The sequence below is a fragment of the Xiphophorus couchianus genome, chromosome 22 (genome assembly GCF_001444195.1).
Source record: "Xiphophorus couchianus chromosome 22, X_couchianus-1.0, whole genome shotgun sequence".
NCBI classification, from domain to species: Eukaryota; Metazoa; Chordata; class Actinopteri; order Cyprinodontiformes; family Poeciliidae; genus Xiphophorus; species Xiphophorus couchianus.
The window spans coordinates 11,310,746-11,337,494 of record NC_040249.1 but is presented as its reverse complement, the minus strand read 5'-3'; the positions used below and the strand labels follow the sequence as shown (position 1 = coordinate 11,337,494).

General features: G+C 39.6%; 1 protein-coding gene across 5 annotated transcripts; it reads right to left on the bottom strand.

Moving 5' to 3' along the window:
* Positions 1–1,573: 1,573 nt before the first annotated feature.
* tp53bp2a (tumor protein p53 binding protein, 2a) lies at positions 1,574–26,394 on the bottom strand. 5 transcript variants are annotated; one of them, XM_028007203.1, is made up of 21 exons: positions 26,298–26,394; positions 25,810–25,972; positions 16,721–16,868; positions 15,742–15,855; positions 14,399–14,469; positions 14,141–14,242; positions 12,946–13,120; positions 12,651–12,832; positions 12,388–12,552; positions 11,945–11,980; positions 10,519–10,566; positions 9,396–9,579; positions 7,273–7,395; positions 7,043–7,164; positions 6,550–6,958; positions 5,464–6,320; positions 4,638–4,775; positions 3,413–3,546; positions 3,139–3,305; positions 2,799–2,998; positions 1,574–2,710 (listed from the first exon to the last, which is right to left on the bottom strand). In XM_028007203.1, the coding sequence occupies exons 2-21, from the start codon at positions 25,834–25,836 to the stop codon at positions 2,669–2,671; spliced, it is 3,444 nt and encodes a 1,147-aa protein (XP_027863004.1). In that variant the 5' UTR covers positions 25,837–25,972; positions 26,298–26,394; the 3' UTR covers positions 1,574–2,668. The 5 variants fall into 5 exon arrangements, with proteins under 5 accessions (XP_027863004.1, XP_027863007.1, XP_027863006.1 ...); XM_028007206.1 differs by having other exon boundaries at positions 26,321–26,389; XM_028007205.1 differs by having other exon boundaries at positions 26,294–26,366.
* Between the last annotated feature and the right edge of the window lie 355 nt (positions 26,395–26,749).

Genomic DNA, 26,749 nt, shown 5'->3' with positions numbered 1-26,749 from the left:
TTCTCTTTGCAAATGTATTAAAAAGAGAACTCCCCCCCCAAAAAAAATCCCATTTAGCCTTTGCTTAATACTTTGTTGATTCACCTTTGACAGCTCACCTATCTTAAGGTAGTTTCACCCATTCTTCTTCAGGTTGGAAGGGGCATGTCTGTGCAGATATTTTGAAATCTCCCCAGAGATGTTCAATCCTATTCAAGTCTGGATTCTGACATGGTCCCTGCAGGACAGTCACAGAGTAACTCTGAAGAAGAAGAATTACTTTATTCATCCCAGCAGGGAAATTATTTCGCAGTTACAGCTAGAATTTCTTTTTTTATACACAGATTAACACACACACACACACAACGGGAGCTGAGTCTGCAGGCAGCCATTTTTGAAGGGACTGCCTTCAAAAATGGCAGTCCCTTTTTGAAGGCACTGCGCCTTCAAAAAGGGCGCAGTGCCCTTTTTGAAGGGCACTGCGCCCTTAGACTAAGGCGCGGGCCTTAGACCCGCGCCTTAGACGTCCGCGGGTCTAAGGCCTCCAAATGTGGGCCGTGCTAACCCCCTGCGCCACCACAGCAAGCCTCTCCTTTGAGATCTTGGCCATGTGCTTTGGGTCATTGTTCTGCTGACAAATGAACTGCTGGACCAGTCTAAGGTCAAGAGGAATAGTCAGACACTTTCTTCTGCTGCAAAACGTTCCTAAAGCATGATGCTGCCCCCTCAATGTGGCTTTTGTTGAGTGACTTTCGTCCTGATACTATCATACAGGTCTGATGGGTGGATTGATGCAAAGATGGTTTTCCTCTTTCCACAGAGGAATGCTGGAGCTCTGACAGTGACCATCAGGTTCTTGGCTACCTCGCTACCTGAGGCCATTCTCCCCCAATCGCTCAGTTTCAGCGGCCAAACAGCTGAAACTGTTTTCAGTTTCAGCTTCTATTTTCCACAAATAGAAGCAAACTTCTATTTGGAACCAGCAAATAGAAGTTTGCTGGTTCCAAACTTCTATTTATGAAGGATGAAGCCCACTGAGCTCATTAGGACCTTCAAAGCTGCAGATTTTTTTCTGTATCCTTTCCCAGATTTGTGCCTCAAAACACTCCTTCTAAAGTCTACTGACAATTCATTTGATTTCATGCTTGGTGTTTAACCTCTGACCCGAAGTCAATTGTGGGAATTTATAGATAAATGCCTTTCCAAGTATAGTTCAATCAGCTGAGCTTGCCACTGGTAGACTCCACTTCAGCTGTGGAAACATCTCAAAAATGAGGAAAGATCAATTTTGAGCTCCAGGGTAAAGGCTAGAAATGCTTAGGTAAATGTGATTTCTTGGTTTTCTATTTTTAATAAGTTTGCAAGAATCTCAAGCTTTTTTTCCACATTGTCATAATGAAGTATTTATATGTAGAAGTTTGAGAAAAGAATAATGTAACACAACTTATATGTGAAAGCGTTGTGAATACTTTCCAGATGCATTGTATTTAACCATGTTGTACTCAATCTAAAAGTAAAGCACACAAACAAAAGTCAATTGGAAGACAAATTATAAAAACTATTTGTTGTTTATGACAATAACCATTAGACGGCATTAGTACAAAGTATTTTATTGTAAATGTTTAAAATACTACAATAGTGTTGTGTTTGTGATGAAAAGGCTAAGGAAAGTAGTAACAAAAATAAATACATCTGCACCAACAGATATGTGATGAGCTACCTTTGTGGATCTTACCGGTTACATCATTTTTAAGATTTTATTTTCAGCTATGGACTGTTGAACTCACATTCTAACCTTATACACATTTCCTCACAGTGGTTGCAAGAACTTAAGGCTTAAAGCATCAGCCTTTTCATATTATAATATAATGGAATGGCCGTAATAAAAATATACATGTACTCCTTTACTCCTTAACATTTCCTTTTTAGTAAAAAAAAAAAAAAAAAAAAAGTCTTAAGTTTGAAAATCACATCAGTTTTCACAATAACTACATTTCCTATAGCTGAATTTTTACTGGTTTTATGTGATGAAAATAGAAAAAGATACATGTATGGCTGCTCAACCAGGTGTCAGTGCAGAAAAGCTGACTGGGCCACTAGGCGTCATGGACCACAGGACAAATTGCAAGGAAGCGATCAAAGCTCATCATCTCTTCCTCCTCTGGTCATTTCACTCTGAGTTTATCCAAAACAAGAGAGGTACAGCTGATATTTCAAGGCAGATTTTACAGAAGGAAAACTGCTTTAGTAACAGAATGTATCGATACCATCCTCAGCTGCTTTTTGACATCATGCAATGTTAAAACCAAACCGTGTTAGAAAACAACCGGCATACAGGGAAATATTTTGTAAGACTTCCAGAGAATTGTTTCAGGACAAACACAGAATTGTCGCTGAAATTTGGGATTCTGTCAGTGTAAATGCAGTTTTGGATAAAAGCAGGGGAAAAAAAGCACAAACAGAAATTTTGTCTCTTAATTATGTCCAGGAAAGAATAAGCGAGATAAAATTCCTCTGTTGTAGATTAAACAAAGTGCCATAAAAATTGATCCTTCATATTGGTTGGTCTACTCTTGTTTCTTCATTTCGGCAGGGTCCTTTTTCTTCCCCCTGTAGTTTAAAGCCTTGGTGGAGGTGAACATTTTCCACAGTTTCTGCCAGTGTGGAGCTGTGCTGAGATCCACAAGTTTCATGCCAGGGTTCTTTGTCTTGGTTTGATTCTGGGATAGAGCTGTTTGAGAACACATGCATGTCAATAATGCAAACATTTCACTACAATTCTTATGTTTTAAGATTGATTGTAGAGGCTCGTAACTGACCCCTAGCAGGTTACGAGGAATGTAACCCTCCATGTCGCCCAGACGGGCCCACCACCAATCGATCTCATCTTCATCCTCTCTGCGAACAATGGTCATGCAGTCTCCCTCACGGAAAGACAGCTCATCTGGATTTTCAGGTGTGTAGTCCCACAAAGCATAGACCACACCTCTGTTCATTATTCCCATCTTCTCTTGCACACCTGAGAAGTCAAGTTGATACAAAAATAAATAGAAAAAAATCCTATCAAGCAGCACTTTTTGTCAAGAGAGCAAAATCTACAAAAAAAATAACATGTAAGAAGGCGGTAACAGCCTATATTAAAAAACAGTTTTTACTGACCATAAAGGAACTGCGAGCACTGAGTGTAACCCTCCTCCATCTCTTCACATTTATCTGCTGCAGTCTGCATGTCACTGTAGGTCATAGCGAAGACCGCTGCACCTGACTCCACCAGAAACTTGCACACTTGTACGTTGTTGCAGGATGCAGCACAGTGAAGAGGAGTCCTGTAAAAGGAGGGTGGGCAAAATGATCAGAAAAGGTTAATACAAGTAGGTACAAATAACAGCTACAATCATTTCTACATCAACTAAGTCAGAGACGGTAAACCTACCAGCCATCACTATCTGCAGCGTTAACGTTGACGCCAAACTGGACTAAAAACTTGACAATCTCCGTGTGTCCAGCACACACAGCGTTGTGTAAGGCTGTGATGCCTTCGTCGTTGGGCTGACTGGGATCCTCTACCTGAGTTGGGAGAATGAAGAGAAGCATGATTAACAGTTTCTAAATGGGGTGAAACTTAGAACTGGACTCTCAGCTTCATTGTATTTGCTGTCATAGAACCTCCTTAATTAGGAAATGTTGTCCATGTTGAAGAAAATCTGACAGTAAAGGTCAGGCTTTGCAAACTTTACACAAATTACAAAGTGTGTTGTTTACGGTCAGTGATACTAACTATGCTAATATACTAATTGTGGTAAATCTTGAGGTAAGATACTAGAGACAGCCTACAATGTTAACTGTGTTTAAACCCTACTGTAAAATATTAGTGACATCTTGTTTGACTGCAGGTGTGTAACACTGACTGCTCTCTCACACAGTGTGATACAATCTGAGCCAAGATCCGAAGATTAGCATTTGCTCTTACAAGAAAGGAAGCTTAAGACAACTGCTTCGTTGCAAGAAATAACTCTAACAATCTAACACCATAATATGATTTTATGGTGTTAGATTGTTATATCTAACAATGTTATTTTTGAATGAATGTTGCTGGGAAAATGAGTATCTTTATGATCTGGGGAATTTCCACATTTTAAGGTGTTCAAAAAATAAAATAGAACAGAACTATCCTTTCCTGTATTGATGTGTATCAGCAGCAAGTTAGATTGTAAATGAAAGCATGCATATTTACACAAAATGTAAAAAAAATATAAAAACAGAAAAATAATAAGACACAGGTGGAATAAGGGTAAAGTCAGTTATGTGCATTTCAAAGGATTTTTTCCCACATACATATTGATATACAGTGTATATATATATATATATATATATATATATATATATATATAACACGTGTTTTGCAATTAATTTCAATCATTTCAATCAGAATCAACTAAAATCTGTAAATCTTTACAAAAAAAAGTGATCAGAAATTATTCACAGAATCTGATTAGTGCAGCTCTAATTTTACAGTCATGGGATATTTAAATATAGTGACCATTAACTTTTAACTCAATGCCATGAAAGGTTTCTAGCTCAAACCCAAAGTAAATAAAATCAGGGTGGGGGAGGTGGGGACAATAGAAAATGTTTCATTTGGTGGAAAAAGGTCTTACTTCGTAGATGATTCTCTGGACCAGGTCGAACTCTCCCTCCAAAGAGGAGTCCAGCAGCAGAGCCAGAGGGTTGAATTTCACCCTCATGCTGTGATCGATGCGTTCAGAACCAGGCTTGCGCAAATTAGTCCTCTTTCCCTAAAAAAAAGTAGTTAGGATTTTATCATCACTTCAAGTAACTTCAAACAGCCATCATGAGTGCAGCTTGTGTTGCTGAAGCGTCTACTCTCAGTCTGCTCAGGTCGCTTGTGGATCAGGGCAGTAAAATGTTTTTCCAGCTCTGTGTGCATGTTAATCCAGGTTATAAGTGAAAGCGCAGGGAAAAAAATATTTTGTCCTCCCTTTGTTATGCAACCTGATTACGAACAAAAGTCCTTTAATTTTTATGCTGGTTATAGAGGTGAGAAAACTTAACTTGAGGGAGGAAAAAAATGGGTCATACTACTCTTATCCTACTGATTTGTTCTTTCAAAACCTTCCACATCTCCATGAAAACCGCTTAGCACGTATCTTTTTAACAGCTTAGCAACAACAAAATACAAATTAGTGTTTATTTTCGAAACTGAATATATCCTCTTAGTGTACAGGACCCATTTTCCAGAAAAACAATAGCAGTGATTTACAAGGATTTCTGGTTATATAACAATGTCAGATCAGTTCACCTCCACTGACCAGCAGAACTTGCACAAACTCACTCATGACTTGCTCTTTTGGAGATTTGAAGGAGTTTTAAAATAGACCAAAGAATAACTGAATGCTTTAGAAAACAAAACAGATGACAACAGAACATATGGAAAAAGCTGCTTAGGATGATGACAGTTCGTACCGGAGGCAGCGTGACCTGTCCAGTGACCTCAGGCGCCTTCATGTTAAACGTATCCTCTCCCAGGCTGTCCTGCTCCGCTCCGCTGGGGTACGGCGGCGGGGGGTATGGGGGGAACTCTTCAACAAAGCTTTCGAGAGGTGGAGGAGGCAGAGTGGGCATCATGTCGTCCACGCCAGCAGGGGGTGGCGGAGGGAAGAGCACATCGTCAGGTCTGGGAGCCGGATGGGACGGAGGAGGGGGTGGGATGATGAGCTCACAGTCTGGAAAGGCTGAAGGTGGTGGGGTCTGTTCGGGTGTGGCTGGAGGCAGGACGTTGGAGCCGGCGGAGACCGAAGGCAGTTCTCCTCTCTTCAGAGCCTGACCCATCTCTGATTGGGGGACTTCTGCGATGCTTTGCGAGTTCTGCACATATGGCCCCGCAGGTCCATCTCCCACCTTTTCTGTTTCTCTGGCAAAAGCTGGAGTGGTTGGCATGGTAGCGGCAGTCTCCATTGCTTTTAGGGTGGTCTTCTGATAGCGTAGCTTCTCAATGTTGGGCCCTCCTGGACCCTCTGGCTCAGTGATGGAGCTGCGTTTCTTTAGGGGCCTCGGGGCATTGTAGAGCTTCTTTCTGAGGGCCTCTAGGTCACCATCGCTCTGGTGCCTGTAGGGGTTGGAGATGAAGGGGAGCAGCTTGGTGGGGCTGAGAGGACGGGGGATGCGCTCCGTTTCTGGCTGGGGGTCTTCAGACACGCTGGGACTCCCACTGTTGGTCCTGACACTGTCAACCTCACTTTCAGGGGCTGGGGAACGGCGTTCCAGGTATGGGTTCTCCAGGTGTTGGGAGCCTCCACTTGGAATCACTGGTTTGCCATAAACTACAGAAAAATACAGGAAACTCACACTCAGTTTGGTCATCAAGAGACAGGCTGTGTTGTTGCTGGGAAACTGTTATGCTCACAGAAAACCACAATATTTTGAACTAGATGGAGGTGGAGTCACATCATTAAAGCCTTAAGTCCTGGATTTAGTATTCACTTTTCCATAATTATTCTAATTTATTACGATGCAGCCATAATAAAAATGAATAACCGTGAATATTCTCACCGCTGGAAAACCCGTTGGGGCGGGTCTGAGCCCGGTTGAGGGCTCCCTGGATCCCAGACTGGAAAGGCTTTCCTGAACCAGACTGCTGGGTGTACATGGAGTAAATGGAGCGAGCGTCTGCCGTTGACGGCTTCGTCAGGCTGCCGTCTTTGGAGGACGGAAGCTCTGGGGTGAAAGGTCGGACCGTGGCTGCAGGTGGAGCGTCCTGCTTGGAAGGCAGCGGGAGCGTCTGGCTTTGAGAGGGAGGTAGAGGGCTGCGGCCCATGGTGGCCGGCGGTTGCTGGCTGTGGGGCTTCGTCTTGGGGAAAGTGCCCGTGTTCAGCCCCTGCTTGCTGTAGGGAACAACGCTGGGACCTTTTGGTTTGGTGGGAACAGGAGGGGGCACCTTGACTGCGGATTTCGGGGCAGACTAGAACGTTATGGAAGAGAAGGAAAACCTTTTAGATGGAGGAAGAGTTTCTATCGGTTAACACTAAACCAGTTTTTCTCTCACCTGTGCGTCCCTGACCAAGTTTTCGCTGCTCTGGTTCTTGCGAAGGGAGGCAGAAGGAGCTTCCGTCGGCTCAAACATGGAGAAGGGGCGCACCTTCCTGTCTCTCTTCAGTTCAGATTCATCTGATTATAGAGTAAATTTATTTATTAAAAACGACAGGTCAAAAGGTTGCCAAATCAACTCTTACATTTTTCTGGAAAGAATTTAGATTCTGTGTGTAGTTCTCTTACCTTGTTCTATGTTAGAGTTGGAGTAAGAGGTCATCCGTGGCAGTGTTGAAGCTGGGCCGGGACCATTGATCTTTGGATCTTGACCTGAAGAGCTCCAGTCTGCCGGCTTTCCAGGCTGCAGACCTGAGGAGGAGTGAGGAGGAGGAGAGGAAGGATTGTTCAAATAGTACAATATTCCTGACATAAATAAAGAAACCAAATAAACCACACTGAACTAGAAATGGGGAAAACTCATAATAAAACACAAAGTTCAGACAACATCTCCCTGCTTATGGCTTGCTTTTGGATGACTGGCTAAGACTGAGCCAATGGCCAAGTATGTCTGCAGTCAGATGAGCCATAAAGCACGGAGCACTTGCTTCTAGCGAGATTAGCATCACAACGATGGGAAAATGAGGATATTTCCATAAGACTTGCAGGAAACCAAATGAAGAAGAGTTGTACATCAGTGCACATTGTGCAAACACGAACAGACTGAGTTTGTCAGTCTGTTCTGACTGTCAGCTCAAGTGAAGGTTATGCATTTGTTCCAACTGACCCATTTACAGATGCAGAGAAAGAACGGACAAGAAAAAAAAACTCAACAAGCGAGATTTGCGCAAATGGCAGAACAACACATGCCAAGCTATCAAAATTATAAGTAACATCAAATGAAAAGTATCTAAAATCTTTCGACGCAATAAAGAAGTCCTGAAAGCACACACGCACACAAACATGAGCGTGTACCTTTTCTTTTAGCCCGCAGCTCTTTCAGAGGCTTAAGCAAGAACATGGCTTCTAACGGAGATGCATTCAAAGACAAGAAAAGCAAAGCAGTCTTAAACCTTCAGGTTTCTTTTGCTCTAGACATGATGTTGGCCGAGCCCAGGCACTGGCACCCCTGAGGGGCCATGCGGCGAGCAGCACAGCCTCCCGGAGACAGAATTATACTTTGCTCTACACTTCGGACGCTAGGGAAGAACTGGGAACAATTGTTTATTAAGAACAGATTCTTCTTTGTCCCCGCCCATCCCTCTCTCTCTCTCTTTTCTTACCATGCTGCACATCAACCCACCATGCAGAAGTAATTGCATGCAACAAGACAGACTGGAGAAAAAAACATGTTGCTTTCACTGCCTTCATGCTGTTTTGCTACAAACGGACAAATATAGGTTGATGAGGATGCAGCGGGAATGCGAGAGTGTGATGTTGCTGATATTTGACCCTTTTTTTTTTTAAACATTTTTCACATCTGATGAGATTTAATTTTAATACAATGATGTACACAGATGGTCTATTATCCACAGATGAATGGATAAGAGAGTGACTCAAGTGAATCTCATTAGATAGTGCAAAGCATTGTTTAATGTTGCACTGGTCCAATGGATTTTCCCGACTGTAAAACCTCACTGGGATCTGGACACACGACACTGGAGCCTACAGGCAGAGGCTCTCGCATCAATGTAAACCAAGAAAATAAACAGATCCTTCATAAGTGTTGAATCAGTTTTAGATTTACCCAACTGAGCTCGTATTTTTTGCGAAGCTACAGTTTATTTTATGTTATTTTTTTACAAAGGCTTAACAGCTTGTTTTTGTAAAAAGCAAAAGCGTTACAAAGCCTGAAAAGAAAAGTCATTATTTCTGCAAAAAGCTTAAAGTATCGCAATGGAGATCCAAGCAAACTATTGTTTAAGCGTCATCATCATTACTTTAGTAGTGAAAAAATTCATAGAAAAACACTCCCAAAGTCACTGCAAATCTTAGCCTTCAGAGATTTTCAAGACAGTGATGAGAAACTATTTGTCCTTAAAATAAAATCAGAAGTAAGAGATCACACCAGACAGCGGATGAGGAAACTGGCTACCTTCTGAGCTCAAACTGACATCACCCTCAGCAGGAGTATCAGTCTGCTCTGCTGCTTCAAGAAGAAGGACATTTTCCCCAGACAAAAAAACAACAAAAAAAGGGCAAAATAGGTTTTTAAGCATCTCATTAATGAAGGGCTTCAGTTCAGAAGTTGCTAATACAACTTTAAATAGATCAGCTGTTTGTAATATGTATGTACAGTATATGTTGTTTATATAATAAAATAAGACAAAGCAGGTAGTTACTGCCAAGTCAGCCTAGTCAGAGGTTCTCACCTGCACTAGCCTTGCTCTGGGAGTCGCTGCCTGGTAGAGTGGCAGTGCCGTCTGGGTAGCCTGGTTTTACAAGCAGCTCATGCCTCGACGGACCTCGGGGCAAGGTGGATGACTGGATGTAAGGGCCGACTGCTGCCACACGAGACGGACCAGACTGCGGCCCAGCTTGGCCTTCAGAGGGTAGCTGTAGTATTAAGCGAGGAGAGGAGGGGAAAGAAAGGGAGGGAAAAACAAAACAAGACAGCATTTATTAGAACTTGTCAGAAGAAGATGGAACAGGATGGAAAACAGAGAAAATTCAATATATGAAAACCTAAATAAACATTGTAACAGAAGAAAAACTAATGATTGAAATGAGTATAACAAAAAAGGGAAAAAAGGAGATGCTCTTTTCTGACTTGTAGGTGATGCTATGAGATGCTGACTTCAGTGTTCAAGACATGGGGAAAAAGTATTTTACCACATTTGAAATCAATAGGAGTGGATTTAAACCCACAAAGGGGTTTGTTGAAACAACTCATCACTGCTTAAGATTTTATTTAGTGATGAGGCTTTTCTAAACTAAAGAAGTGCCACCCAATAACCTTTTCAGACCAATGTCTTAAAAACTACAGGTGCAAATGACAATTGTCACATCTGTGAAGCAACTGACTTCAGGGTGGATACAAGAGCTGATAGCCCAACAAATTAACCAATTAATATCAATTTTATATACAGCAAAAGGGTATAATAATCTGTATCATATTAAAAATATTTCTAAGTTGAACAGATGTTTTACTTGTGAAATATACCCAACTTATTTGATCTGAAGTATAAAAACAGACATTTTAAAATCAGTAAGCATGAAAGCAGTGGTTAAAATTGATTTAAAAATAATAATAATAAAAAAAATCTTTTCCAGTTTTCTTACACCATAGACTAAATGAATTGGCTGAAATTAACTCTTAAATCAAAAAGTGATCTTTTGAATTATCAGCCAAAGCTGACCTCTATAAGAAAATTTACATGCTTCAAATGTCATGCTGGAAAGTAAACTAAAACAAACATTGATGAAATCACCTGTGTAAAAAAGTCATGCTTCTTAGTTAAAATAAAAGTACAGCTGCAGTACTAATTTAGTTACCTGACGGTGAGCGTCTTTTGAAGCCCTCTCTTTAGCAGGATAGCCATTCTTGAGAAAACAAAAAGCACAAACATGCAGAAGCAGTTCAAAAGACCAAATAATCCTTCCTGTTCAACGTAATATTAGCCTCTTTGTGTTCTCTAGAGGGAAAAAAATGTAACCAAGATCATGTGGGATGACTGAGCATCATTCTTCAGCCAATAAGTGGGGACGATGTCTGTCAAGTAGTTGGAGGAAAATGTGGCTTTGGGTGGCTTGTGTTTTTGTGCTAGTATGAAAGGGGATCACTCATTATGATTCAAGGCAGGCTGTGGGTGAAGCACCTTCTCCCTAGGGCCTATTCAGGTTTCCATCTCTAAAAACGCAGAGACACACACAAAACCGCAAAAGCTTCCATATACAAACCCTAGTTTAATAGAAATGTCAAGACGGTTTAAACAACAAGCTGGGATGCTTTAATGCAGGCTGTATGTTGCTCATTAAAAGCTTTTAGCAAAACCTCGGGATATGTGATATACCAACAAGCTCATTTATTATTTATACTCCAACATATAGGCCACTTATAGAAACAGCAGGCTGACAGATTTTATTTCTACAAGACAAAGTTACACATCAGGATGGTTAAGTGGATTTTTGTGCATTTATTAAGTTATTGATTAGACCTGAATTTGATAGAAAAAGAAAGTCATTTTGAGAGGCAAAAAAAAGAACTCATGTTCAAAAGGATTTAAATGTAATTTTTAAAAACATGAGAAAGCTGCAAAGCATAGAGGTACAAAAAAGGCACATTTTCATTCCACACTCTTCCACCGTAAAGCAGAAGTCAAATTTTATTCCTCACAGTCAGTTTTACAAACAAGTCTGTTGACTCCCAATTACAGTCCCATGGCAACATGTGTACAAAACAACTCCTGGAAGAGGGAAGACTGGAGTGGAAGAGCAGGGGGAGGCGAGGCAGAACATTCAGTACTTTTACTGCCAACAAGATGATGCCAAACAAAAAAACTCAGCCAGCCAAATTCTAACAAGTATTATATATTTCGGCTTTTACTTCAAAAATGAATCTTAAAAACATAATATAATATTTGTAAAATGGTCATGTCTCTTTAAGAAAAATGGTTGCTCTTGTTTTTTTAAGAGGGAGGCCAGAAAAGATAACATCTAAAGACATTCCTGCCTGCCTGCCTTGATGACAGACTGCACTCATTTCAGCTCCCCTGTTGTCAGGACTCGTTTCTGCCAAAATGAGACTGTAGAGTGGGACGGGGAAAAAGTGAGAATGCAAAATGCAACTCTGTCCTAATGATCATATCATTTTATTCCCAAATAAAGACAAATCAGGAAAACAAATCGAAAAGAATTGATTTGTATGGCTGGGGAGTTAAATAGTTCTCCCAAACAAGATAATACGGTCGGGTTGCCTTACATCATGGCTGATCTCTGAATAATGTGGCGTCTGAGGCTTGATATAAAACAGAGACAGAAACAGTCTTACTTTAAGGCCACTACGGGAAGATCTGTGACAAATAGGATTTTTGATAAACGTAGCTGCGTTTCCATTATAAATGTGTGCAAATCTTTGTCCATATTCTGCTAATGTTGAAAACACACAATTTTATAGGTGCAGTGTTTCAATTAAATAAGAAATTAAATTAAAATCTCATGTGAATAAGCTTGGTCATGCAATAAGTCCTCATCCTACCTACACCTCATCCTAGCACAAAAACTTTGAAACTGCCATGTTTCCATTAAGCGAACTTACTTTTATGATCTCAATTTGAACAATTTCATGGTTAATGGAAACGCAGCTCACAACAAGCACAGCAAGTCAAAGATGGAAAAGGAACGATTTGGAATGTTGAAACTCACAGGCAAGTTCTCCTTCTGCTGAAGAGCTGCTTTCTTCTTCCACAGCCGGTCTCTGAGCTCACTGATCCGCTTGTCCATGGCCGCCACTTCCAGGTTGCGCTTATTTAGATTCTCCCTCTGCTGCTGGAGCTTTGAGTTCTGATCTTGATTGAGCTTGTTTCTCAGCTGACCAGTAAGGCAGACCAGGCAAAATAAGAATCATTATTTAAGTACATAAATTATGCTTGCTTAAGTTTTAATCATTTCAGTTTATTTCTGCACACCTGAAGCTCCTTGTAGAGGCGGTCCAATTCTGCCACTGAGCTTTGATTGTCATGCATGTTTTCTTTTTTGCCGTTTTTAAGCGTTTCTAGCTGCCGGCTGAGCTCCTCCACCTTGGATGCGGCCATCACTAGTTCTCTCTGCTTCTGCTGGAAAAGGTTATTCATTTGCTCGATTTCTTCCACTGCAGAAATGGAGTGAGAGGAGAAAGAAAAAGATGCAAACAGAACCATAAGAAACTTTCATTCTGAGACGCCCTCTCAAAAACAAACACACAAAAAAAGTCTCTAAGCTCACCTAATTTGCCATTGCTGACACGTTTCTGCTCCACCTGGCCCTTGAGAGCCCTGACCTTTTTGAGTCGCACTTCCTGGTTCTCGATATTTTCTCGGAGGCGCTGGAGCTTCTCTTGCTCAGACGCCTGCTGCTGCTGACGCTGCTCCTGTTGCTTCAAGTAACGCAGCCGCTGCTCCTGAAGAGGGGAGATTAAGAAAGTGTTACAGGGGCAAACATCTCACAGTGTACTCTTGTAAACTTTACATCCATTTCTTGCACACTTTGTTTTGAACACCACTGGAATAATGAAAAGTAAACACCGGTCTCTGGCCAGAGTTCCACCAGCTGCATCATCAGAAGCAGAATCCCCAGACGGATACAAACTGTTAAAATGTTTCGCACTGAAAACATTACTGACTTAATACAGCTGCAGTTTATAGATACATTTATGTTTTTTGTTTTATCTGCGTATCCTTTTACAAAATTCCATTTAGTGGTTACTAAAAACAATATCTCACTATATGCTTCACAGTTAAATGACAGGAGATTGATATTATTCAATGTTGTTAAGCAGTCAAGATGAATGGTGTTTAACATCCAAACATTCATCAGTTTTTAATAGCTGAATTCTGCTAAACAGGTTCAATATTCTGGAAATCTTCAGGCCGTGTGCTGGTGCTAACTTGTTTGTTGATGTGTGTGAAGTGTACATGCCTGCTTGGAAGCCACATTCTTTGGCTTCCCATGCCGTCCTCAGGCTTACACTAGAGCCTGGGTCACATGAGTCCAGAGCGTCAGGGAAGTTTTTACATATTACCATCATTCACTAAGTATATTGGAATGGAAACATTTTAGAACAGTTGAGCACCAAACTTAGAGGTGCTTAAATTATATTACAGATCTTTAAGAAAATAAGCCTAACAAATAAATCCAAACCAGGATGGGGAACCGGGTCATTCAAAACAAAAGGGAGATGTATTCAACTACCAGCAGAAAGTCATGTAGATTTTGTAGATACCAGAAACTGCAATCATTAACAAACCAACCCACTATTATGTCACAACCACCGAATACATTCTTAGTATTCTCAAATTCAGCAGTACATGCGACTTTTTAGCTCCATTCTCAATAATATCCCCCATCATTTTGGTTTTTACTTTCATCCACTTCTCAACTAAATTCTTTCGACTCCTTTTCCCAGCACAGCTTTATGCACCTTGGAAGCGAGCAGCTGTTGCTGAGCTTCAATCTGTTGCTGCTGCCTGGAGGCCATCTCCTGTAGCTCGGCTAACGTCATATCCATCCGAGGAGTCGCCACCTAAGATGAATAGGGGATTCAGTATGGAAAAAAACAAAACAAAACACTGAATTAAGCCAGTAACATCGATTTTTAATTTTCATAATAATAAAACTGGTTTGTTTTAGATTCAACTATTGTAAAATCATGTTGTTCATCTTAAATTGTTTGTTTTACCCCATTCTCCATCCTTCGCTCAGGGGGAGCTCTCACTCCATTTCTCTTTGAATCCAGGCCTCTTGACCCTCCTGTGTGACAGACAGGATTAAAAACAAAAAAAGACTTCAGGCATTACAATCTGCTGTAGTGTTTCATTCAAGTAACCAATTTTTTCTAATTTAGTGACACCAAAAGACAGCAAACTGTGTAAAGCAGTGGCCTTTACGAGTAGCTGTGAAAAATGATTGGATCTTCCTCCTGGATTCTTGCCTGTTTGTGTCTCAAACAAACACACACATAGTGAAACACCCAGGTTTCTATAACACTGCAGCACAAAAGGACATGCTTCAGTTAAAACAGACTGGCTGGGCTGCTCCTCTGGACAACCGGCGGGATAAGTACTCCTTGTAACTTGCAATAATCTTAGGATTTAAACGAATACGTAAGCCTCAGGGCCTGGGGACAAAACTGTATCTGTGCTTTTTGGATGTTTGAATTTTAATCGTAAACTACAATTTGACAAAAACAAAGTTATTCCACTATTCAAGATCTTTATTATTTAATTGCTTCTAGGTTCACATGAACAAAAATCTGAATATTAAACCAGATTTGTTGAGTTCATATCTAAGTGTGAGGCACAACCGCGATTCAACGAACACATACAACCGAGTTTCTTTATCATATCCTTCCGGTTTACTGTTTTGACCCCATATAGTAATAAACACAGTGAACCAAAAAGGTAATCCAGGGCTTTATTGGAAGGACAGAGAAAAGCTTAGCTAACAGTGTGGGAAACAAGACCAGCAGATAACAGGAAGGGAAAACAACCACCTAATCCCATGGCTAGACTCAAGCTGTGAGGGGTAAAAGGGCTTAGTTGCGCAACCAAAAGCTGAGAAGACGGTCAACAACCAATAAGATACTTCCTGTCATCTTAAGAAAACAAAAACAGGCCGCAAAGATGACCAGGATTCTCTGCCTACCTGACCAGCTGCATATAGTCAGTCTGCTCCAAATCTACCAAGAATGGAGTAAACCTTAGGCTTTCAATGGGCTATCATTGCGTAATGTTAGCTCATATACTAAAAGTAAGAGAGACATTACTGGTAACTTCACAGAAACTCACTTAAAAATATCTTGTCTCTTTAAAGTAAACTGCTCTAGAGCAATCTTTGGTCTGAAAAGTTCCTAAATGACTGGACTTTTGTACTCCAGAGATTGCTGGAGTTTAAAACTCCAGCAATCTCTGGTATTTAGAATCTCTGTGTCAAACATCCCTTGCACAATGGTGTTTAATTTGTAGAAGAAGTGAACAAATTCTGACACCTCTACTTATCTTTAATTTACAGACTGAAACATACCAGATTCTCTGCTGGGTGCGCGGTTGTGGCGCAGAAAGAAGCGCACCTCCCCTCTGTGCGGTTCCCATCTTTTGAGCACATCCCACATCCGCTCACCATCACCTACAGGTCTCTCTGTGATCAGAGGGCATCAGACGTTATACACAACTTACAAAAATGAGAAAGAAAAGAGAGAATATTAAAAAGCAGTTCAAGTTAAATGTGACAAAAACAAGGCTGGTCAAGTGTACATATGGTGTTTGCTTAGAGAATATTGTTTGACCTGCACTGAAAGGTGCATCCTAATAAGGTCTCTTGGCACAAACTTAACAACAAAAAAAGTGTGCTGTTCATTCTTTTTGGCTGACATGGCACTAAAGGGCTCATCAACAATTCTTTTGACATTTTCATCAGCAGATCTTAGCCTGTTTCATTGCACAAGGGGCGTCACATCGCAGTCAGGCAGAGGTCAATCAAATGATAAGTAATAATGGAAGAACAGCCAAATAAATCAGCAAATAATAATTGCATCATTATTAGTGTTTCATTTAAATCTGAACATCTTAAATCTAAAGTGGCCAGTAGAAAACTGCAAAATGAGACTGCTGTTTCATTATCCTGAGATTTCATTTCAGACTACTTGTGGAAGTACTCGAATGCAATAATTGGCACTTGTCTCACTCTTATTGAAGCCTCACCATGGAAACGGCTCGAAAACCTTGCTACTCAAGTTCTGATTTTGAATAGTCATTACGTCTCAGATAGGGGATAGAGAAGGCTGAAATTACAACCCCCCGTCCCACTTCCACCTCCTGCTTTGGAGATGTAGGAGATATTAAGGTGCTTTGTTCTTGTCAGGGTGGTTATAGTTTCTACCTAATTTACTTTGCAGATATATACTGAGATGAACTCTTATGAAGCAACTCAAATGAACACACCATCTTTATGAAAACCAACTGCGAGGATAATGGACCTGAAAAATCTTCTGTTGTGGACTCACCAGATCCACGCCACATCTCGGATAAGTGGCAATCCATTTCCCCAGGCTCCTTGCACATATCCACCACATCTCGGCACAGTGTCTCCTTGGTAACGGGAACCTCAGAAAAATGTTGGTCATTGTTGCTGAGGTATACAGTCAAGAACATCTGTGCAAAGGAGGCAGAGGGAGGGAGAAGTAGTTAGCCAAGCATGTTAGGCAGAAAAATTAAACAGGAACATGAGAGTAAGGATCCTGGTACCAAGTGGAGCTGATGATGGCAAAGAAAACACCACAGTTCTGGGGAAATGGAGCAGAATTCCCCTATGGGTCAGCTTTTCACAGTGAATGTGTGCATAAAATGTCTACTTCCTCAACAGCAGTATGTCATTTCTATGCTCCGTTCATCTGTCAGCAAGACGAAAAGAAAACAAAAATGTCCAGAATTCCATTTAACTTCACACCATTGAACTTAGCTCCAACTAACCCTTGAGAGAGATCCCTCAAACACAACACAGGAAAACCAGCTCTACACAGCTAATTCTAGAAAAGCTTGATTTGTAGATCAATGTGTATTATGGGAAAGATGTAAAGTTATCACCTACACACATCTGAAAGTGGCATGGAATATGAAAGCCTTCAGCTACTACAGATAAAAACTGATTCTATAAACTGATACAGAAGTGAAGCGTTCCACTGGCACAGAGCTCAAACACAATCCCTGATGCTGACTATATAAATCCACCCAAATTGCTATTTTTACGTCACAATGTTTTATGAATTTATCTTTGCCGTTTATTTTTTTTAACTTTTTAACAACAACAACAGTTCTTTTTAAATGTTTTGTGTTTGAGGAGAGGAATGCCTGTAGTTTGCAGAGATACTTGTGTATGTTACCGGACACTGCTGTAACCTTATCATTTAAGGTCTATCATTAAATGATATTTACCATCATTTAATGGCTGGCTACGGTTGAGCTACGGTTTCAAAACAAACATGGTGGATGAAAAGCACCTGATGTAGTTCATAGTTTACAAAGTCTGAAGTTATCTAAACTAACATAGTAGAATAATAAGTTAATGACAACTAATCAGGTTTTCTTTTATACCACAGAATCACAAGGACGATGAGCTTCTAACAAGCTGGAAGCTTGAGGATTGAAGCTGAAGTCTAATGTGAAATGAAAAAGCTTCTATAAAAACAGTCTTACCTACATCATGGAAATAGGTATAAGTTTGAAACTCAAAAAGAAGAGAACAAACAGTTCTGACTCAGTCAGAACACAAACTAAGGTTCTTGAGTGAATGAATTGGTGCCAGTCTCTGATAATTGTACCACAAAAACTGGTTTATAGTGACAGCGCAAGGAAGAGGGGAGAATAGCATGCTGAGTCAAAGGCCCTGGCCGGACCGGACTGCTTAATAAAGATGTCAGTGAAAAGACTCCATTGACAGAGATGGTGAGTCATCATTGTCAGCACAGAGAGCATCATCCTTTCCAGCAATGTGTAATGCAAACTATTGTAACCAGATTTAGCCTTTTATTCCTTTTTAGTGAAAGATCACCCTGTAGAACCAAGGTGGATTTATAGCTGCTTGGTGATTCTGACATGGTTCTGCTCAACGTGACTGAAAATTACTTCAAGTCCCAAATTGTCATTGTACAGTAAAAGGTCTAAATTCCAAGGAAGGAATCCAAAGCAGTTCACAACATCCCAGAAGACATACAGCACATGACCTGCCTGTGTAAACATGGTGGACTGACAGAGAGAGGAGGTGGAAGAATCAATAGGAGGAGAATAGTGTTGGGTGGCAGTTCCAACACCGAAAGCAGTTATGAACCACAGCCAACAGTGACCGGGCCCAGAAACCTTCTGGATGAGTTAGAACTTTATCATGCACCCTGTGGATGAAGCCCTCAAATGATAGTTACTTAATTTTTACATTCACATAAGGAATTTGTGTTAGTTTTATAGAGTTTGTATTTTTTTTAAAAGTGAAATCAATATAATATGTACATCGCAAAAAGCAAATATTTTTTAAAAATATTTCACGTTATTATAGATTGTGGGTCACTTGATGATAAAAAAAAGTGCTATATCGCCTTGCTACGCATGATTAAGAGAAAAAAAAAGTACCTGGAGTCCCTGTTTTGACTGAGCTGGACAAATTGAGAGTATTAAATATTCATAGACAACACCAAGCAAAATGAAACAGCTCAATAACAGCTTGATGGTCCCACTGCAGGGCAAATTAAAAGCTACTCTGCAGATAACCAGAAAGCCTCGCTAGCTTCACACATCTTTAAAGCAACTTGGAGCTGGGCAAAACTAATGCAGAGTGGAAACGAAAACATTTGGCTGAGATTTGCTTCGTTTGCCTTCCGTCTATTAGATATGAAGCAAATGAGCGGATCAGAAGCTGAATTGCACTTCCTTCCTGTCAGAGATTGCCCAGGAATGCAGAAGGTGCATGCAGCCTCTGCTATTCTCTTAAGGCAATAGACTGCTAATTCTATTACAGCATCAGCAAAGTCAAAGCCATTTCCCAGCACTTGGCGATGGTATGACAGTAAAGAATTATAAAATGAAAATGACTGCCAATCTAAAGAAATGTGCAGCCTGTCCTCTGGCTATCTAGAATTGAAGCAGCTATAAGGCAAGATCACTGGGGATATACCACAGGGATTATGTTAATCTGCCATATAAAAATATAGCCACTTACCAGTATGCTGTCTCTGAGACACAATAGTAAGCTTATTTTCTCAAGCAAGTACAAGAGCAATAGCCTATACCTTATTATACATAATATAATATAACCCATATATATTATATATAATTGATTTATATAATATATATTATAATCCAGAAATTTCTTATCTGGATCACATTTCTGTACCTGGGCTAAAGGGAAAGTTGTAATAACTTGGACAGAACAAAACCTCACAGTCTTGGAGGTCAGCTGTAGGACCTCTCTCTGCAGGAGACAGAAAGGATTGAGTGTATTTTAAAGATGAAAGGCTGCAACATCAAAACCCACGGACAAAAGGTGCTGTAATAAGAACACATCTAGAGGAACAGAAAGACTGCAGCTGGCAGTGCTTAAGCTCCCTGTTGAAAGGAGCTCAAAGGCTCCCAAGACTGAAAATCAAATATGCACCATCTCAATTGTTCTGCGTTACTGTATTAAGACACCATTTTTTTTGTCAGTGTTTCTGCCAAGAATACAGTTACATAAGGTGAAGCGGCTGTAAGGCTGAACAATAAAGTTGATAAAGATGTGATTTATGTCATGTTCTTTGTGAGTGCATCCAGGGTTTTGTTAAAGAAATGTCAATTATTACAGATCTAAACAAGACTTGTATATGTGGCACACTCCTTTATAGTTAAAAAAGACCAACTACTCTACAGGATTATTAAATAAATAACTTCCAACAATCTTAAAAGTCTATTAATCCATCTGCTCCACCTCAGAACCTTGAGAGTCAATTCTATTGCCCTTCATTTCAAGATCATAGTCCATTAGCTCACATATTGAATAAGATGGATCAAAACGGTTTGTTGTTTTGATCTCTGGGCAGTTTCACAAGGTCCAGAGATACACTAATGACAGGGCTTTAGTGTAACTGCTCTGCAAAAGCAAAGTAATCAGACCATCAAAACCCATCCAGTCACAGATGACCCATAATTTGTGTCTTTCTTAGACAGGAGTTATCGTGCAGTTTCAAAACTACAGAAATTTCAGAGATGTCAGAGAAAAAGGCTTATGTGACAGTATTTTTTGTATAGAGTGTAGTGTAAGAGGTAACACATCTGTGGAGTCAGAAGTGTGTTTAAAATGAAATCTAAACATCCCTGCTATTATTTATTAAACCCATACTGGTTGAAGCTGACAGTGTCCAGCAAGAAGTTCCAAATTCTTTCTATTCAGAAGTCTCAATGTTTGTGATAAAACCCAACACCAAGGTCCAGTAATTGTTTTCCGTTTCCATGCCCCTGCCACATCCAGCTGCTCAGCAGGCTAAAAGAGTGACGTTAGATTTATCATTCCTCTATGAAGCAAATGAGAATAATAAATGCTGTAGGTAAAATAATTTTAATGTGACAATAATAATAAAGCATATTATGGTTTGTTTTACATTTTTCAAGACAACGTCAAATCACCTTTTACTTAGACACGATATAAATATTAATAGCTCCACTCCATTTTACCTATACAATATTTATTGTTGCTCCGCAGTGGTGTTGTCACATTAAAAGAGCATGGAGGTAGTCCGCAAAAGGTTTAACTTCAATTAAATACATTGAGATTTACTACTATTTGTACCCAAGATGTTATCTAATGCCAATTGGTGAATAAACTGATTAAATAGGAGACATTAAGAGGCATATTTACAGCTGTAAAAGATAACAGGGGGGTGGGGGGTATAATTTAACCCATCTCTAAAGCTTCTTCGCTTTACAACATCCATGCTTTCAATTACTCTCAAAGCCAATGAATCAGCCACGTTTTGTTGATGAAGTCACATTTGAATTCAATATCTATGGGATTCTAACACACTGCAGCAGAGTTGGGGTGTGTATGTGTGTGTGCGTTCCACAGTTCCAAAAGTTGACTCACTTCCAGCATAGCAGTCCTTCAGAAAGGTGAGGCAACAGAAACCCTCCTAATGGCTTTCTGCATTATTTCTCTTCATCTCATTCACCTACTCACTGGAAGAGCAGGCTGCACAAGAGGATGAGGCAATGAGCCAGAAAAGGTCAGGAGTAACAAACTACAGACTGTATATGGAATCCAAACATCCATTTGCCATCGTTCAGCTGCAGCATTTAGAAAAAACAAGGAGGGATTTATACAACACTAAAACAAACTGTGCCACTTCAGTCTGAACAATCTCTATTCATGCTCTGCACTGCAGCACTCAGCCTATTCCTTGATTATCTGCGCTCTTGCAATATCCTCCCCTTTCTGGTCTACATGATGAGACGGTTCCCATTTAGAGGCAATCTGGGAGATAAAGGAAAATGGAGTCGAAACTAAGCAGAGGAGAATTATTACTTTTTGTGAAGATGCCCTGACTGCTGAATTAAATGATTCTGAAAAAGACAGAGGTCACAGGAAACAAAATTACTCAAATGGTCTTGAACATGACTATTATTATCAATACATAACAAAAACCTTTAGCTTTCAGAAAATAACCTACTGTATGAGTAATCATACAATACTAAATATCTGAAGTCTTTTTAATTTATGCAAAATATGATACGCTTGGGAGAACGGGGGAGATGGACTTAGCTATCACTATTCCCTGAAAACTCACTTAATGATGCCCTTGTGGCATTTAATCTTTCACATGCAAAATTGAGTAAAGAAGGCAAACTGTCGACTGTAGGCTAAAATGGCCTTTCCCGCTGCAGGAACTATTCCAGTTTCCAGGTATAACATCTTCATGGACGATGGACTGAATCCCAACTAAAGTCTGTAGTAGAAGAGTATTCCTTAACACACTCATAGCCAGTGTGATTCCAAACAATCAAAAGTTATTTAAAAAGACCATTTTAAGCAGTGAATAAATAACTAATAATATGAGAGGAATATTTCATTGATTGACCAATTAAAAATAGCAAAAGTTAGAAATTTAGTCAGGGTTTTAAAGAGTGAAACTAGTCAATAAAAATCACAATAAAATAAAAAAAAGCAAATACATGCAGAACAAATTTACATCAAATTTTAAAACAGAACAGCAAAACATAAAAACAAGCAGAGTACTGAGCAATAGACGCTGGGTGATATAAGTATAGTTGATATAAAATTAGTGTTCGCAAACCTGGCAAGCGTATGCCAGTTTTACAGGTGGGGAGTAAACAATAATAAAAAAAATAGTTATGTTTTAATTACTGGAAACAAATTATTCTGAATCTGCAACCAATGTCCAAATGCTAATAGCAGCTTTAAGTATTATGAGTCATCTATGTTGTGGCTGATTTGGTTAATGTTGTAATAGGACGAGGTGTACCTTGAGAGGTTGTTAAACAGAAAGAGAGCAGTGCTGGCCAATAAGAGTCCAAGTTTTTGTGTCACAAAAAAGGATGATATTACCATTTTATTTCATAAAAAGATTATGTAAATTCAACAGTCCTTTTTGTCCGTTAGTACATGTAATGTCCTAGTTTATCAGATGGTGTAGTTGAGAAAATACCACAACTCTTCCACAGAGTTAACAGGAATGTAGATGTCAGGGCGAAACCCTTCTCAAGTTTTTATTGACACAAGCAGCAAAAAACAACTTCCTGAAGTATGACTCCCCTTTCTCACAATCTGCTACAGCAGATAGTGTAACTGAGAGATGGTAAAAATGTGTGATGGAATAATGATAGCCAAAATATGTACACAAACATATCAACTATCAACTTAAAAATCTACTCACAAAGCACTTTTGTCATGGGAGAGAAATAGGAAACCGACAGGATTTTTTGCATTTGTAAAACAAACCAAGTGTTTTCCATAGCACATTATGTTCTTTAAATTTGTTCTCCCACAATTGTTCCTTTAAATTATTTTGACAAAAATTATTAGTCAATAAACAAGAATAAATTCAAGCCTAAATGTAAGAGTAACAAATAGCAGCTCAACAAAGCTGTTTAAGCAGAGATAACCGCAACTCGGATGTAAATGAGTTACACGATGCTATGGTTCAATAAAGGGGGCGAGTGTCCCTTATCGGAGTGCTGCCATGGCACAGGGGCACAAACAATGTGGTTTCCACCACACAGTGTTAAAGAGCTCCTTTGCTTTATTGTATTCCGGAAACAGTCCCACCCCCCTACCCCCATTTAAATCACAACCAGCAATTATGCCACTGCATTCTCACTCCTCCCCAAGCCCCGGCCTCTACAACCTGGGTCACTGGTTGGTGCTGTAATTTAAAAAAAAAAAAAAAAACAATACCTCCCATCAGAAAAGAGTGAACACAGGCCATTTCTCTTTTAATCAAACACAGGAAACCGTATCTCATCAAAACACTTGCAGCATCCATCCATACTATTGGGGGGAGAAAAGAGAAGCCTGTCAATAGCAACAATGTTGACCTCCTGCCCTTAACAAGCTGAGATCGTTAACATGACAGGTGTTATTCAAATTCAACTCAGTTGCCAAGAAGGATACGCTAATCAAGATAAGAGCTTATGTAAGATCTGTTATGATGAGTTTATACAATCAACATCACTCTGTCTTGTACAACCTGTTACTCAGCAGTAAGCCTCATTCAATGTAAAGCAAACTTTAATTAATAAAAAAGAGATTAAGAAAATGTTAGGGGAAAAAAAAACAATTAATACAGCTTATTGCAAGCTGAAATCTTCTGGCTTTACTTTAAAATCAGACCGCCAGAGTGAAAAAATGTTCGTTCTGTGATATAAATTAAGCAGCCAGACAATTAATTAAAAATAACTCAAAGGCTGTTTTGATAAGAAAATAATCATAGTAGTAACGTTATTACAACACAATGTCAGAGGTTGCCAGACGCCAACGTCAGGCAACTTCTGGCAATGTTGTCTATTAACACATTCCTCATGTTCACTCGAGATGAGGGATTACTCTACAGTTAATGATTATTCAATACATTTAGATGGACTTCTTGGAACTGGGATGTGTGCAATTTAAATTTGTTTATATGGTAGGATGTATTCAACTAAATTATTATATATTCAACATAAATATGTCCTGTCTGACTTGTAAAATGCTTTGAGATGACAAATATATTGGCAATATATCAACACATGCTGTGTTTTCTAGCATTTATGACAATAGGTGAATAAAGGTAAATGCAACTTCAACTATCAGCAAGGCTGCAGGATTTGCTCCAATTATGTGATGGTGATTTTTCAATTGACTGCACTGACTCTTCTAAATACGTTTTCCTCCCCATTCCTGTTGGCATAACAAAATTGGGTTTTAGTTACCTGAAAACAAATACTGTTTTATATCAACCTAACCATGGCCTATTTAATGTTTACGTATCTGTATACACTCAAAATAAATAATAAAAAAAATGTTTAGTTTAATTCAAAACTTTATTAACCCCAAAAGGAAATTAAATGCTGCTATAACTCATTAATTCAAATTCTTCAGAGTAAGAGTAGATAGTGATGGCTGTTAGCAGGATAGATCTCTGGTAGTGGCCTGCAAGTACTTAACTGATGTTTATGTTGACAAATTGTGTGCATAATGTCCTTGTGACAAAAAATATTCTGTCACTCAACCCCAAAAACAGACATTTATTGTAAACACTATAAAGGTTCAACACTCAAATTTGATTTGTTGAACATTTCATACAAGCATCTAAAACTTATTTTCATAAACAATTTCCTGTGATTTTGGAGCAACGCTTTTACAGGTTTCAGCATAAACTAGGAAACATCGATCAATTTCTGCCCTAATTTCTGAATTAAATGTAACATTTTTATGCTACATTCTAAAATATATTTTTAAAAATCATTTGTTCTGACATTTAGCACCCTATAAAATATGCCCATTATTATTTATCAGCTTGAAATTTCAATACAATTTTTCCTACATAGCTGTCCACTGCTCTCTCTACATGCATCAAGGAGGTGCTGAAAAATTATATTGCACTGCAGCAAAAGCAATGGACCACTGATGGTGAACATGATGATAGTGATGACACGGCAAGAGTCCAGAGCTAAGCTTAGCCTTTGCCAACAACACTTGGCATATGCCCCCTGCTCTAGTATATGCTCAAAGAAGAATTAATATCCAAATACTGACAATGCAAATGCTAAAGCTTCTGTAGTTAGGCTCTTCAGATGAGCCTTAGGACAAGTATGGGTCCTAAGGGAATAGACTGATGCGGGTTTGTACACTACATATCCCAGGAAGCAAGTTACGTCCTCTAGCACACTCACAAGCACCAATGACCGCAAAAATACTTAACAACAAAAGCTTATGAAGAAGCTACACTATCAGTTTACTAGGTGGATTTAAGTACCCTGCTGATTCACACCGCAAGAACATGACGATCCTACTGTAGGAAAACAGACACGATATGTTACAGCACAGCGTTAAAACTTGTGTAAATAAATAAAATCTTACCGGCATCATTTTAGCTTCGTACCGCATTTAGCTAACCAATCCAGCATGAATCCCCACAGCCAGTTTCGACGAAAGCGTTGAGACCGGAGAGCTCTTTAATCCCGCAGCCTAAACCTGACAACAGGCAAGGCTACTTTCTCTAGCTCGAAGCTCCTCACCTCCGCTGAAAAAAAGAAAGAGGATACTGTTTTTTTTTTTTGTTGTTGTTGTTGTTTGTTTTTTTTTGGTTTTTTTTTACCAACATATGTAAATATGAAGCAGAGTAATGTTCATGGAATCCAGCGTCGTGGACTTGTTGCTACACATAACACGGCCTTCGGGACAAAAGTTTCCGTTGTTAAGCGCGCATCGCTGTAAGAACTTTGAAACAGCTTGTAACTGCTACAAAATACCCCCCAAAAGATATATATACAGCATAAAGAACAGAACACAAACAAAAAGCGGAAAATATGTTGGAACAAAATAATAACTCTAAATGTCTTACTTACTGCTAGATGCAAACGTAACAAACCCGAAACTCCGCTGGTTGCCTGCGTTGCTCAACAGCTCGCAGCCGATCCCAAAGTGACGTAGCCACAGGAAGTTCATTCCACTTTGGAATTCAGACTCCGCCCCCTTTCTCTGGCGCTGAAGACACTCCCACTTTTATGTGGGACAGAAGAGCTTGCTTCTGGTCAGACGTGTGTGTGGGAAAACCACAGGATGCTGGCAGGAGGTTAAACTTGTATTGGACCATTAAATGATTTATGAATTGAATGGGAAAATAGCGAAAGGTTTTGCTCTCTTGAAGTGACGACTATAGAATGTGAAATTGAAGCGTGTGGGAGCCTGGCATGCAAAAACATTGTCTGATGTTGAAGGCTATAGAGAGTCAAAACTGCTAAAATGCATTAAGTCTTTACTAGATGATTTAACTAAAACTAGAAATATGTACGTTAAA

Excerpts from the sequence above, each read along its gene's own strand:
- tp53bp2a (XM_028007203.1), bottom strand. The coding sequence starts at position 25,836 with ATGCGGTACGAAGCTAAAATGATGCCG. Across the intron at positions 15,856-16,720 it reads CGAGATGTGGCGTGGATCTG|AGAGACCTGTAGGTGATGGT; the intron begins GTGAGTCCACAA and ends CTCTGATCACAG. Across the intron at positions 10,567-11,944 it reads ATTCAGAGATCAGCCATGAT|AATGGCTATCCTGCTAAAGA; the intron begins GTAAGGCAACCC and ends TGTTTTCTCAAG.